The sequence below is a fragment of the Mchenga conophoros genome, linkage group LG1 (assembly GCF_057382185.1).
Source record: "Mchenga conophoros isolate Kocher_MC1m ecotype Shallow Benthic linkage group LG1, M_conophoros_male_GT1.1, whole genome shotgun sequence".
Lineage (NCBI taxonomy): Eukaryota > Metazoa > Chordata > Actinopteri > Cichliformes > Cichlidae > Mchenga > Mchenga conophoros.
In genome coordinates this window covers 1,590,461-1,605,500 of record NC_140526.1, presented here as the reverse complement: position 1 = coordinate 1,605,500, position 15,040 = coordinate 1,590,461, and the positions used below count along the sequence as shown (strand labels likewise).

The 15,040-nt window shown below is 45.3% G+C and overlaps 1 protein-coding gene across 1 annotated transcript in view; it reads right to left on the bottom strand.

Moving 5' to 3' along the window:
• Positions 1 to 1,504: 1,504 nt before the first annotated feature.
• The window catches only part of LOC146582657 (CD81 antigen-like), a 30,101-nt gene continuing 16,565 nt past the window's right edge, over positions 1,505 to 15,040 (bottom strand). The window contains exons 3-8 of the mRNA XM_085271444.1: positions 9,771 to 9,868; positions 7,817 to 7,891; positions 7,464 to 7,577; positions 6,037 to 6,132; positions 3,997 to 4,080; positions 1,505 to 3,326 (exon numbers count right to left, since the gene is read on the bottom strand). Coding sequence (XP_085127570.1) covers positions 3,264 to 3,326; positions 3,997 to 4,080; positions 6,037 to 6,132; positions 7,464 to 7,577; positions 7,817 to 7,891; positions 9,771 to 9,868 — 530 coding nt within the window. The 3' untranslated portion in view covers positions 1,505 to 3,263. The remainder of the gene's footprint in view (positions 3,327 to 3,996; positions 4,081 to 6,036; positions 6,133 to 7,463; positions 7,578 to 7,816; positions 7,892 to 9,770; positions 9,869 to 15,040) is intronic.

Genomic DNA, 15,040 nt, shown 5'->3' with positions numbered 1-15,040 from the left:
GCGCAGGTGTCCCCTCTCCCCACGGCCTTTCAGCGGCAGGCAGCAAACAGGTCGCCAGAGGTCGATGTGATGATTAAGTTCAACATTGTCTACAATATTGCCAAAGCACTTTAAGCACAAGCAGTTTTTCAGCAACTTTCTGGTAGAAATGTGCTTCAACTAAAGGACTTTGTGTTGAAAAGATTGTTAGTTCATCATTTACAAATGAATATTGTCTGCATGGGCTGAAAAACCTCCTTAAAAGTGCGCATGTAAAACTGCGTGTTAAGCGATGCGGCTGAAAAATTTGGGTGCGCATAAGGGAAAAAAAATTCGGCACACCAGTGCAGCCGTGACAAACGTTAGTCTGCAGCCCTGCCATATGAAGTTTTTCCTTAGTGCCCCCTCAAATGTGGGAGTTTAGCAGAGTGCTGACTAACACTGACTGCACCAGTTTACACACCCTGACCTACTTTTATGGTAAAGATCAGTGAAACTTTCAGACTTTAATATTCAAACATTGCGTGAGTGAGTAAAAAAGGTCCCGAAAGGTCAAAACACAGTTTTCCAAAACTATTGATGTTCAAAAATATTTGATATCTGAAGCCAAAAACTTGCAGAAATAATTGGACTTGTTCAAACTTTGTACCATGTTGATGCTAATCAGAGATGGTGGAGCAGAAAATGCTGTAAAAACAGCTGATGTGAGATGAAATGTGTGACTTATGTCCAAGTATAAAAGTGCAAGTTTGACTTTAACACGAGGCTGAAACAGAACACGCAGCAATCGTTTACTTCCTGTTTCTAAAGCAGCAGCTCACTGTGTGACTACGCGTGAGACAAAGAACCTTCAATCTTTAGACAAGGATAACGGTTTCTCTGAAAAACAGGATTTTTGATTTTGTGACGTTGAGATGAAGAAGATTTGGTGCCATCCGACATCTTTAACATCGCTGAGACGTTTGAAGCAGCTGCTGGTCTTCTACGGTTGCCAGGGATCATCAGCAGGTCCATCCGTGTGTCAGCGTGGCCGTGAAACTCTTAGCGGGAGGAAAAGTGACAGAAAATCAAACAGGACCTACCAAAAAGCCCGCAGGAGGCCACAGGTAATGCAGGCTGCACCACAAGGTTATACAAGTACAACTGCAGTCCTCGAGGGCCGCTTTGCTGAAACGCTTCTATGCGTCGCTGCTGCAACACACCTGAATAAAGCCGACTGCACGCTGAGGTGCACCACGTTCACTCACTCCTGATGTAACATGAATCAAATGCTGAATCGCCTCCTCAGCATCGAGTCAAGTCTTGCTGAGCTGCTAATTTCATCAGGACACCCTCGAGTTTGACACCTGTGCTCTCAAATATATGAAAGCAACAAGTGCAGCATCCTTGATGCCAACCAAAGCTCGACTAAGGAGCTCACACTGCTGCACTCGCTAACAACCACCAAGCCCTGACTGAAGGTAGAAGCGACCCCCTCTTCCAACAGTCACCTTTCGTCAAATAAAAGACAAGAAGAGCTGAAAGGTTATTTGTAAAATACATTTATTCCCTTTATATTTGGGCAAACCAAAGTCTACAGAGCAGAGAGGAGATTTATGCAGCGGTTATTCAAAAGGCAGCATCAACGCTTCATCGGCGCTGTCACAAAACCTTCCCCTTCCTCCTGTGATGACGTACCAGACAGATATTACGATACAAAGAGAAGAAAGGCATACACTGTTTCTACAGCCGTCATTATTTTCATTAGTACGATACATCAGAGCTGTACGTCGCACTGTCCAGCGCCACTTAGTTAACAAGGCAAAGTTTTAATTGGTTGAGAAAAGCTACGATTATATGGAGGGTTACACGAGACGCTATGATTTAAAGGAGAGGTTAGAGGCCCGCGGGGCTGTGCAGCTAGCGGTCGGCCGATGAGGCGGGAACAGTTGGGACGGAAGGCGCTCTGCACGTGCACGGGTCAGCTCGGACGGCGCCGATAGAGCCACGCTCGTTACCATGACGACAACACAACAGATGAACTGCTAGTGCGCGGCTAACGAAGGTGGAGGGACGATGACCACATAAACATGTCAGATTAGACTGCCGAGGCTCAACCGGACGGGCTGTAAGTACGGGGATTTCAAAATAAGGGCAAAATGCACAAAATGACTCAAATGTGCCAAATATGACATGAATTTAAGAAGCAACATTAATTATTATTTGTGGGCTTTTAAATTTCTGCTTTGAATCCTTTTTAGCAGCCCATAGTTTTATTTGTGAGCAAACACAACCAGCTGCCTACCAGGACAACCGGTTTGCTGGGAAACACACGTGACCAGTACACGACTGCAGGAGTGAAGCGAACATTAAACTCTGAGGCTCTGATTCTGACATGACGATCATAGTTTACCACCGCAGAAAGAAAGCAAACGGGGTCAGAGGTCACGGACTTTGGTTACAGCTTCAGATTAAACATTGCATTTCCTGACAACATCCCACAGTATGACCAGAGGGGGGTGTGTGTGTGTGTGTGTGTGTGTGTCTGTGTGTGTGTGTGTGTCTGTGTGTGTCTGTGTGTGTGTGTCTGTGTCTGTGTGTGTGTGTGTGTGTGTCTGTGTCTGTCTGTGTGTGTGTGTGTGTGTGTCTGTGTCTGTCTGTGTGTGTGTGTCTGTGTCTGTCTGTGTGTGTGTGTGTGTGTCTGTGTCTGTCTGTGTGTGTGTGTGTGTGTGTGTGTGTCTGTGTCTGTCTGTGTCTGTCTGTGTGTGTGTGTGTGTGTGTGTGTGTGTGTGTGTCTGTCTGTGTGTGTGTGTGTGTGTGTGTGTGTGTGTGTGTGAGAGAGTGCGCCGGTCATGTATGCCTTCAGTCTGGATCAATCCACAGAGTGTTTGTGAACAAAGCTCATGATAAACAACCTCCATGCTCAGGCAGACATGAAGCACTGTCCACATATATTTATATACAGTTTATACAGAAAACGTGGGGATAACATCCAGAAAAGGCCGATATGAGAGCGTGGACGTAGGCAGGACAGCAGTAAACTAATCAGATTACAGCACCTGGACCGTGTGTGACAGCATATCTACATTAAACACTGCTCTAATATGCATAACAGCATCTGTGACTAACAAAATAACAATAAAAAATGATCTTTGACAGTGTAAGAAAAACAGGATATTGTCTTTAACAGCTGACTAAAATCCAGCAAGCAATACATGTGGCATTTCCTGGTTATAAAAAAACAAACAAACGAAGGAGAGGGCGAGGTCGTCCTCTTCTCGTTCATTGGCCGGAGCCCCGGCGCTTTAGTACACGGGGCTGTTGCGGATCCCGCAGCACAACACCATGCTGAAGATCATCTCGAAGATCTGAGGAAGAAGAGGAAGCTGTCAGGGCTGCGTCACAACATTACATCATTACAGCATCTACGATTTCCACTCGGCGACAGCATTCATGCGCTCGCGCCGCCTTAACGCCTCCTGATTATCACTGAGACTCTTTTTGACACGAGAAGGTGGGATGGTCGTCTTTGACCGAGGGAGCAGCAGCGCATCAGCTTCACTAACGCACCAGGAAAGACTCGGTTTTCTCTGCGTTTCACAGACTTCAGTGCTGTCCTACATACAGCCACAAAAACCAAAAGACTACCCAATAAAATACGATTTTTCATGCTCATGAGCTAAAAAGGGCCAATGGTGCTTGAGGAAAGGTCAGGGGTCACCTTCATCTTCAAGGGGGTCTATCCCACTCATTTCTAGCTTCATATTTGCAGCCGTGGATTCACAGTTTGTAATAATCTTTACTTTACACTGAGCTCAGTTCATCTAAAATAAGCTTCTTTTTTCAGCTCCTCCCTTTTTCAGTCAACCTTCTGATTGGCAGCCCCTCACACAGGAGGTTTAAAGAGCAAGTGGGTGGGGCTTCTACGTGGCTGAGGATGACTGTATGAGGACGTATCCTCTCTGAAACAATCGAAGCTGCCCCTCAGCCTTCAGCACATTTACGAGCAGCAGCACTGTGTGATGTTCATGTTCTCACCATAATAACGGCGACCACCAGCGCGGCGATGCCGATCAGGTAAATCTTATCGTGGAACAGCTCGTTGATTCTGTCGTGGCAGTTCTGCAAAGCAAAAACAAAACATTCAAACACGCCACCTACTGGAGATCAGAGAGAATGCATCCTGCTCTCCTGCTGCTTCACATTTTTACAAACACCACGTGTCGGCATTTCTTTATTCTCTTAAACCACGATTTCATTTGAGGAATCTTTTATTTTAAGTTTTGGATAGATGGAGGAAAAACTTTATTGTTTTAATGTTTAGGAATTTCACTTCCTGTTTGTGGACCAGTCTCAGGCTGCGTTCACTCTGCAGGTCTTGATGCTCAATTCAAATTATTTGATCAAATCCGATTTTTTTGTCTGCTCGTTCACACTACAAACAAAATGCGACAGCAAACGCGCTCTAGTGTGAACGCTCAAAGCGCCCGCATGCGCAAAAGAAGATGTCACACACAACGCGCTCTGTTTACACCCAGAGCAACAGTATGTGTGACTGATGGCCTTAATATAAAGACTTCGGACTTTATGTTAAGTTATAAAGTTATTGTGTTTTCTACATTTGGCCTAATAATGATCCTTGTTGCTGTTTTAGAGGATAGCTGCAGATTATACAGAACAAATAAAATGTTCACGTTTCTCCAACGTTGTTCCCAACAGTTGTACTGGATGGACAGGAAGTGTTCACGATGTCTTCTCCGGCGCTGATAATCGGAGTCTGTCTTGTGTCAGTGACGTAAAAGGCGGATTTAATGCGACATGACAATCAAACAGCAGTCGCTTTCTGAAACATCGGATATGTATCGGATTCAGCACCACATACGAAAGTGACCCAGATCAGATTTAAAAATATCGGATTTGTGCCGTTCACGCTGTCATGTGGGTCGCAGAGGGTCAAAAACGCCGGATTTGATGCGCTTTCGCCTGCAGAGTGAACGTTGCCATAGAGACAGCTGATCACACATCATCTGTGAGCTTCTCTCTTACAGCCACCTCAGCTCACACACACTCATTTATTTATCAGTCATTAATATTTCAGCTCATTTATTCTGTAACACTGCTTTCATTTATTCATGCTAACGCTACTTTAGCTTCCTGCTGTGTCCACGTGTTCAGCGCGTTAGGCCCCACCTCCTCCTGATGAGTTTCCTCTCACAGAAATCAGCAACAGACAAAGTAAAAAGTGCTTCTTTTAAACACTTCTGTGTTCTGGCAGCCGCGCAGCTCTGCACCGACCTCGGGTCACTTCAGTAACGCTGCCAACAAGTGGAGTTAAGCCTCGTGTGAAGCTGCAGGCTGCATACAGAACAGCCTCCTGCAGATCTTTGGACTCTGAGGCTTTTGCTGTCTCGATGTTCTCTAAATCTTTTGTCTGGCAAGTCTTTACTTACACTGCTGGCTATGTGGTAAAAAAAAAACGTGTGACACAAACTGAAAATGGAGACGATGTACCTTCAAAGTAAAAGTCTCAAAAGATGTGACTTTTACTTTGAAGTGAAATGTTCTCGGTTTGTGGAGAGCAGCTGCACAGCCTCAACCACTTCCATTCATTTAACTGAAACTTAAATATACGTTTTTATCTCAGTCTAGCTCCATTCACTTCTGTTCAGTGGACTAAAAGCGCCCCCTGCTGTGCTCTCGGGTGAACTGCAACTACTTTCGATACCACGGTTTAACAGGAAGTGGAACAGCCCCCCGTGACTGCGTCAGGTTACCAAGAGCAGATTATTTTACAGCAGCACATGAGAACCCGCCAACGCTATCAATGCACCGAGTCGTGCCGAGAGGCTCGTGTTCCTGATGGTGAGACAGGACACAAACATGAATGACCCCGCCCCCTGCGTTTGCCTGGTGCAAGTATACAGCAGAGAGAAAATGTCTCACAGCAAAGTTTATGGAGCTTTTTTGACTAACTTCATGATTTCTGCAGAGAGCTAAATGATGGTCCTGCTTGTTCTCCCCGTGAGCCAGAAGCATGCGAGCAAAGATTAAACCACTGAAATAAATGATTGTACTTACCGTGAATGTATTACTGGGGCAAATATTGGTAATTCCAGTTCTGTCTGTGAGCTGTGTAAGGAGGTTAGTGCCTGTGCCTTTACCGCAGCAGCTCAGCTGAAACACAAAGACAACACAGTAAAGACCTGGAAACCTCCGACAAACAAGCACCACAACTGCAGTTCCTCTAATGTCCAGCAGAAGCAGCAATGAGTCCGTCCCCATAAGCCCCTTTTCCATTTGACCTACTCGGGTCGACTGGTTTTCCATTATAACCCAGTAGTACCTTGTTTGCACGCCTTTCGTCATAGCAAAGCGTCGGCGCATCTGAACGTTCCAACAAAGGTGGACATCGAAGCTAATATTTACCTGCTGCTCGGTCTGTGGGTGTTCGTCACACTCGGGGGATCACGGCGTTGTTTTGCAGCCGAGTTTCAAAAATGGCAGTTTTGATTTTTGTGAACGAGACGCTCTCGTGACTCGTCGAGTGACGCTACTGACCAGCCAATCGGTTGCGTGCGGTCTGACGACATCACATTTTAGTACCTGTCTGGATCACTTAGAACCCCAGCAGGTACTAAAAGACTACCTGGTTTTTAACGGAAAACCCTGGAAAACGTGGCAAACTGTGCCAAGTCAGTCCGAGTAGGTACTCTAGGAAAAGGGGCCGCAGACTCCCGTGTTACAACTTTACAGCAGAAACAAACATGTTTACAACCTGTTACACAAACCGTTTGGTCTCTGTGGATCGTTTCCTGTACAGGGGAGGATGTTTCTATAACTCACCTGTTTAAATCCTATTAAGGTTTAAAGTTTGCATTATTAGGGGCGTGGCCTCTTTGACAGACAGGTGGATGTAGCCGCTAGGTGTAGCTGCTAGCTGCACCTCAGCTAACTGCACCGTGTTTGTGCTGTTGGAGCATTTTTAATGACATCATGTGACCAAAAACACGACTGCTGTGAGGTCAGTGTCCTAACAGGCCGTCACAGAGGGCGGAGCTCCGGTTTGCTGAGTGAAGTTTGAAGATTCGGACTTAATGTTTGTGATTAGCAGGTTCGTCTTAGTGAGGGTCTCGTGTTAGCTAGCATTAGCCGATAACTCAGGGCTCCACCCTCTTGTGAAAACGCGGTGACAGACGAGACGCTCCAACAGAGGGCGTGGTGCAACCCGACGTCTACCTGCATCTCTCTGATTTGGAGTTTAGTTTCTGCTAATTCCAAAGTCAGCTCACCTGGTATTCCCAACTTTTATTCCCAAATTCAACACGTCCAAGTTGTACGTGACCTTCAAAGCATGCGTGTGATTATCTCAGCTCTGCCGCTTTTCATGCACCGTGTTCTCAGTGTTTGCTGTACTTTAAGGTGACGAGGTTCAGGACGCCTCAGAAAACCCTTTACTTTATAAGAAAATATTCACATGATCATTTTGTTATATATCTGCATTGTACCGTCTCATGGAAGGCCTTCAGGACAAGGGTGGCGGCATTGTTCTTTTCCTGCATATTGCTGTTAATTGCGCTGTCGTAGGCGTTGTCGTAGAAGATTTTCATCTCCTTTGTAACCTGCAAAAGTTTAAATAAAGTTATTAGTTGTTGCCTGGTGACAGAAGCACACTAATGACTAATAACTCACACAAGGTAAAGAATATCGAGATATGAATTTTGGGTCATATCCTCAGTACAGTCTGTGGTTGCTGATTATATGAAGCATGTTTAATCCCAGGTGTCAACCAGGACCAAACGCTTTCCGATCAGAGAGCGGCATGCCCGATTTAACCTGCAGTGTCAACGTGCACACTCACCGTGTCCCTGTTCATGTAGCCCCAGATGCCAGCTGCAACCTCACAGGCGAACAGGATGACGAGGCAGGCGAAGAACTGCAGGACGGGCCAGAAACACAGCAGGTGAGCGCGAGCGTCCTTCTACCTGAGCTCCGACTCAGAGAACACGTGCAGGTAACCGTGCAGCTGCTGCGTTTATTATAACTTTTTTATTATAATTTACAACCTTGCAACTTACACTTGTCAATGTTCACAAGTTGAACAGACGCAGGCAACGTAGAAGCACAAACTTCAGATAATATTAAATAAGACGATCTTAGCAGCAGTAAAAAGTGAACCTCTGCTGGATTATTGAAACAATAAGCATGTATGGGCCATCGCTCACTGAACAAGCCTCTCTGCATCCACAGAGCAGATGTTATTCCCTCCATCTGATCAATCTTACTTTATCAATCCACATATTACATGAAGGCCGGTCATGATTTAATGGTGATACACTTTAGTGCTGCTGTGAGCAAGATTCTTACGAGAGACTTTGTTTTGCTGTTGGTAAGACTCACTAACTGTTGGTCCTTTGTTAATGGTTGTTGGGAAACTGTAGTGAGCTTTATTCCAAACTGAGCTAATGTTTGGACACGGCCAGGATATGTGTGAGTGGGTTGCTAAGTGAGTACCACAATTTCACCAACAAGTGTTGGGAGTTGGTTCATTTTAGCAACGATGTCTGGGGGTCTAAAATATCTCATGACCACCTTCCATTTAAATTCTCTCCACAGCCCAGAATTAGTCACCAGATGGGAAGAGGTGTTCGGTGAGGCCCGAGTCTCAGAGGAGACTCGGGCCTCACCGAACACCTCTTCCCAGGTGTGCTCTGAGACTTGAGTGCCAGTCTCCGCTTCCCACCTTGCCTTAATATCCAAAGTTGCACTTGTATTGAAACTCATAAATGAGTTATAGAAATGACTGATCAGCTTTGGGGAGGAATTACTTTGAAATATTTTAGAGATATTTCCTCGACGGCTGAGGGCTCCAAACTTGCCTCCAGTCTTTATGTTTTGTCAAAAAATCTAAAACAGTCCGAAGAAGGAAGCTGAAGCCGACGTCTCAGCTGTTCAAATGAGCTCAGGTCCTCACAACATGACGAAGTTTATGACGCCTGTTATTTGACCTGCTCTGAAGTCTTCCACAGTAGGAGAAAAACCCTGCAGGGAGGAGAGGCTTGATAACATTGAAATTTCTTTTGGAAGACCAAACGTTTGTTTGATTCTGCGCCAAATCTTTAGTGTGAGCCTCGTCCGTTCCCCGTACGCACAAGTTAGAAAAAAGCAGGGAGTCCAGTGATCTTTCACATATTGTCTTCTCAGTGTTTAGCCACCGAGTTTCAGACCGATCCCGTACAGTCAGGAGTCTCGTAGAACAGCCGACCCCCCCCCTGCAGTTTGACAGTTTTAATGTTTGAAACTTGATCCTTGGACGTTTGCCTCGCCGTATCAATTTGGAAAAAAGTTTATCTAAATTATCAAATGTACAGTTGGGAATGTTTACAGGCAGCATCTGAAAAAGGTATAAAAGTCTCGGTAACACATTCGTTCTATACTCTCGATGCGACGCAGGAGAGACGGAGGCAGGACTGTGCATCGCTCTAAATCTGTTTTTATTACTTTAAACAAGTCTGAGAATAAGGAAGGGATTTGAATTCCTAAATGCTTGATACCTTCATCAGGACGTAGCGTTTTTTCTCTGAAAATGTCCAGATTCAACTTTTTGGGATTTCCTTGCCTGGATGCTTGAGCATGTGTCCTGATATCTTACAGTTTATTTCGTGCTGTGTGGGCCTGCAGATGGAAATGAGTCAGGAGCTAAACCTGGTGCGAGGCATCTTTTCACATCGTTATTCGTGCACCGTCTCACACAAAGAAACATTAAAACTATTAGCAGGTGTGAAAGTCCACAGGGAAGCTTCAGCGTGACTCACAGTTCCCAGCAGGCACTGCGACTCCTGGATGGCGCCGTAACAGCCGAGGAAGCCGACCACCATCATCACCGCGCCGACCGCGATCAGAATGTGGACACCTAGACAGAAGCACAGACGGATGGTCGTTACGAGAGGGGTGGAAGTCATCCTGGACCACAGACTCACAACATCTCATTTTATAACACGTGTAGTGACGCGTGGCGGACAGCAGATGGCGCACTTTTGTTTTCATGCCAGGGTGGTGAGTCATGTTCCTGTTATGTTCACACTTTTCTCGGTTTCTAACACAAAGCTGCAGCTCTGTAATGTCACACGGATCCATCGTCGGGGCACCAAACAGACTTTTCCTAAAGCTTGCACAGAATTCCTGGTAAAGACGGACGATGGGAACAAAAGCGTGAACGAGCTCCAGTCTGTGAGCGTGTCTGTTATCAGTGAAGTTTTTACAGCATCAGAGAAAGTCTGCATGTTAGAATCAACATGTTAAAGCTCGTACTAAAGAACAGCATGATCCCAGTTCACAGGAGCAATTTCACTGGAAAAATCTGGAGACGCACAAATCTTCTTATTTCCTGCAGATTCTCACTTTCACGCTTTAAGGCCAACAAATACATTTGACACCATTCAGCTCAGAATAAACACAAAGAAGAAGAAGAGACGACAGATCCTCGGAGCAGCTTCGGACACAAACAGGAAGTCGAACCCAAACAGATTCCAAATTGTCGCCCCGGCAAATGTAATCAAACACTGAGCGAGACCGCCGCAGTGGGGACGGCGGTGTCGCCATCACGGGCGACAGCAAGAAAGAAAGGCCGATAAATCAGTGACAGCAAAGTTCAAGATGACGGCCGCGGCAACAGTTTGCCTTTGTAAACACGCACAACGCTGCTTTTCACAATAAAAGCCTAAAGAACTACATTAATGTTTATTCTCAACAGCTGTGGAACCCACAGACTGTACGTAGATGATGGAGCGCCACATTTAGACCCACCTTACAGTTAATGGCATCAAAGATAAATAATAAAAAACAAAACTCTGAACTAAAATGTAAAAAAAGAGAAAATTTCTGAATAATTATCTGAGCTTCAAAAATTTCCTTTGAGTTTAGTTTCAGTCGTCTCCTTCTTTATTAAAATAACACGCACGCTCAACTCGGATGCTTTTATTTGGGAGGTTCACCCCGCCTCCTTCCTGCTTGTCAGCTCACACATTATTGAATTATTGGACCACTAACTAGAGATGGACCGATCCGATATTACGTATCGGTATCGGTCCGATACTGACCTAAATTACTGGATCGGATATCGGAGAAAAATAAAAAATGTAATCGATCCATTAAATATCACGAAAGCACCTCACAAAACTTGCAACACGCAGTAACTCACCTCAGAACGTTAGCACGTCAGAGCAGTATGCATCACGTGATAGAGCGGCTGTGGCATGCGGGACCTGTCGGTGGTCTGGATAGCATTTGGAGCTTCGCTAGCAACCCAGCATTTCATCTCCGACAAAGTTATCCCGAGAGAAGTAAAGCAAGTGTGTAAGTCCATCTCTGAATGTAAAGCATTCCTGCGTTAAGCTTAACAAGCGATATATGGAGCGACTGCCTCTCCTGCTGCTACTTCAATCATGAAACTGCTTAACGATCAGCTGATCGGCTTTTCTGTCGCGAGTCTGTCTCTCTAGTTTGTTTTTGGCCCACTTTGCACCAGAAAGAGTAAACCAGCGGCTGAACAACAGCAGCACGTTTAAGCTTGATCAGCTATTGTTAGAATGTATTTAATATTACTTTCTACTCCAGGATCTTTTTCTACGTAGCTGACGCTGGTAACTGTGCAGGGGCGGATCTAGCAAAGTTTAGCCAGGGGGGCCGATAGGGCATGAACAGGGAAAAGGGGGCACAAAGACATACTTTTCTTTCTTATTCTCATTTAAAATGTCGAGCTTTTAATAAATAATTATCTGACACCCAAAGTTTTAATTTGATGTAAAATGAATAGAAGTCAATTACTGTATATAGTAACTATTAAGTCTAATATATATACCCTAGTAAGCTATAGTACTTTTTCCCTTTGGGAAGGTACCATCTGTGCAGTCTGCAATTTTGTTGAAGAAAGATGTTGAATCTATTTAATATTTCTTGAAAAATAATTGATTTCTGTGCATTTTTTTTCACACTGCATCAAATTAAGGTTGATTACGTTGATTAAGCATCATGAGGTGGAGCGTGAGGGGTGGTTCCCTATTTTTTATTTATTTATTTTTGTTGTTGCTGGGAGTTGGAACCCTATTAGTTAGGTTGCTTAATATTTATGCTAAGTACTCTTTAAAATACCAGAATAGGGAGGATGGTGTAGGTTTAAGTTTATTAGATTGATCAGTATTGCTGAACTATGAAATATTTTTTTTTGCATACAGGTATAACAGAATAGCTTTAGTGTAGTTGTTGTTTTAAACTTGAGTATGAACTTATACAAAATGCAGCAAGATATTTAAAAAACAGTTTTGTTGATTAAAAAACACTATATCGGATTCATATCGGTATCGGCAGATATCCAAATTTATGATATCGGTATCGGTATCGGACATAAAAAAGTGGTATCGTGCCATCTCTACCACTAACTGCTGCTCTACCCCCCCTCTTTCTTTTTTTTAAGCTCGGAGCCACAAAACTGTGGGTAATTTATAAATCGATATCTTGGCAAGTGCTCCCTCCATCTCTTCCATTACGGCTCTCCGGTGTCAAACTCCTGGCGGTTTGCCGCTCTTCATCCCTCGCTCTCCTGGCGCTCGGCCATCAGTCCGTCCTCTCTGCGTAATGCTTTCTCTCATTCAGAATTATGCTCTCAACCATGCATTTACTTAAATGTCTCTTCCTGTCTCTCCTTATTTAATCCTCTTATGGCTTTGCTTCCATTACAGCCTCTCTGCTCCATCCTTCAGCTGCTCCGTAGGAAGAGGAGCTGATGGAATGTGAGATCCTCGGCTTTGTGCCGAGATCTTCTCAGATGTTACAGACAAACGTCCGCAGGAAGAATCCGTGGTTTCTCGTTTTTATTTGTCTGGAGAAAACATAAAACTGCATCTGTACAGGCCCCTCGCTCCCAGCTCCACTCCTTCCTTGCCAATGAGATCGCCGCTATCCTCGGCGTCATTCAGCCATCTTGGACAGACTCCACCACCTCTGCGAGCTGCAGCAGGTGGAGAGGTGGTTGTTGAGCCACTATGCCGAGCAGAACCAGAACCTGGACCAACGGAAGGACGTGGAGCCCGCCAAAGAGGGACCGCTGTCTCTAATCCCACAGGAATGACTCACGGCTGGTCAGAGTGTGAAAGCCAAACCCGACACTAGGGCTGTGCGATATGACCAAACGCTCATATCCCGACAGACATTTCTCATCCCGATAATGATATAAATCCCACAATAATGCATTTTCTGTAAATTCTGTGAATCTCGGGCAGCTCGACTGGCGTGAAGTGTTTCCAGCTGCGCGTCGTGTAGCTGGAGTCGAGTGTTTTGACCGATGCAAACGGCCGCCGTTCTCTTAGTGAGTGTTTATTACACGGCGTGCTGCAGTCTGAGGTTTATTTTTTAGCGCCCGACGGCTCTTTTTGCTTCTCATCCATAAACTCTCTGCATACTCTGTCATGTGATTCTTGCGCAGGTGGTTGAAGAGGTTTGCAGTGTTTGAGTCTGTGGTGGGGGCCGGTTTCCTGCATAATTTGCATAGTATCAGTTTTCTGGTCCGTGTTTCATAACCAAACCACGTCCAGTATAGGGCTGCCACGGTTACGTCGACTATCAAAATCGTCGACGCCTAATTTAATAGTCGACGCGTCACTTGAAGCTTTGTAAGATCCTGAAAGACGCAGGAATAAGTAGGTTGTAAGAGTGTAATAAAGGACTGAAACAGAAGATGGCAGCACTGCATCTACGAGGATGCCAGCTGCCGTTAAACCCCGAAGAAGAAGAAGAAGCAACCTCCGGCATCGTAGCTGTGTCCAAATTCAGGAGCCGCATCCTTCGGAGGCCGCATTTGTAGGCTGATTACGTCACAGCGACACGACGAAGACTGTCCAAATTCAAAGACTCCTCCCAATCCTTTCCCCCAGATTTGAAGGATGGGTCTGGTGTAAAACCTTCGTGACCCTTTCCATATCCCAGGATTCATAGCGCGGCCCAGCCAATTCCCGTTTCCAACAATGGCAGCAGCGAGTTAGTTTTAAAATTACTCTTATTAATCTTTCTGGGTCACAAAATAAGCTTTTGACATATTTTCAGGCGAGAAAGTAGCTGTGTAAACATCAAATATCTGCTCGTTTATCAAGACACCGCATATTTGCAAAAGTGCTTCGACGTTTTCGGAGACGTCTGCTACCCACCAGCTCGACAGCTGACCGGGAGCTCGAGGGTCACTGAAGGCGCCCGAGAACCGCAAACTCCCAACAAATCGTTTTCAGATCACCGCCGTCTTTCGCTACTCAGGTTAAACGTGATATATAAGTCACTTAGACAACCTAAAAATGTTATTGTTGGGCTTTTTTTAGGGTTTTATTTGTTCGTGAGTAAATCGGTTTGGCTGAGATTAAAGTTATTAGATTAAATAAAACTTTATTAATCCCCCGGGTGGTTTTCACACAGCTGTGGCAGCCCTGGTCCAGAACCAGAACAGCCTGTGGACGCTGTCTCAGGGTGTTGGCCTTTTGGAGCTTCAGGACTTTGGTTCCTTTACATTTGTTTCGTTCCTTCATCCAGTTAAAAATGTAACCGTGGTTCCACTTTCAGACTGATGGGTTCCTCTCCTAGTCTGAAGTCCCCCCACAGACTTCTCCTGGAAACCTTTACTTCGTCTGCTCCAACAACTTTGATTCAACCGTCCAGAAAACAGACGGTACCTTTGTGAGTCCACAGACGTCACCCTTACAGTCACTGTCTGTCAGTAGAGCCTGTAAGCTCTGCTCTTTGCCTCTGCCTCAGTCTGATTACAGCGGCACGACCGGCTTCTCCCCTGTGAGCAGGACTTGGTGGTGGTGGGTGGAGAGCTGCCTCCACCCGGCTCTCTGTGGGTTAGCCTTAGATTTATTATCATTTGTCTTTTCTGATGAGCACAGAGTCGCTGCTTCCGCCGTCGTCCGTTTGTTTCTCCGCTCGCTGCTGAAAATAACCTCGGAATTTCCCTCTGACGATCAAGCCTTTGTAACCCAACCTCCAAATATTTTACCCATGTGTGAAGTCATCTGGGGATTGTTCATCGTACGGTGGAAACCTT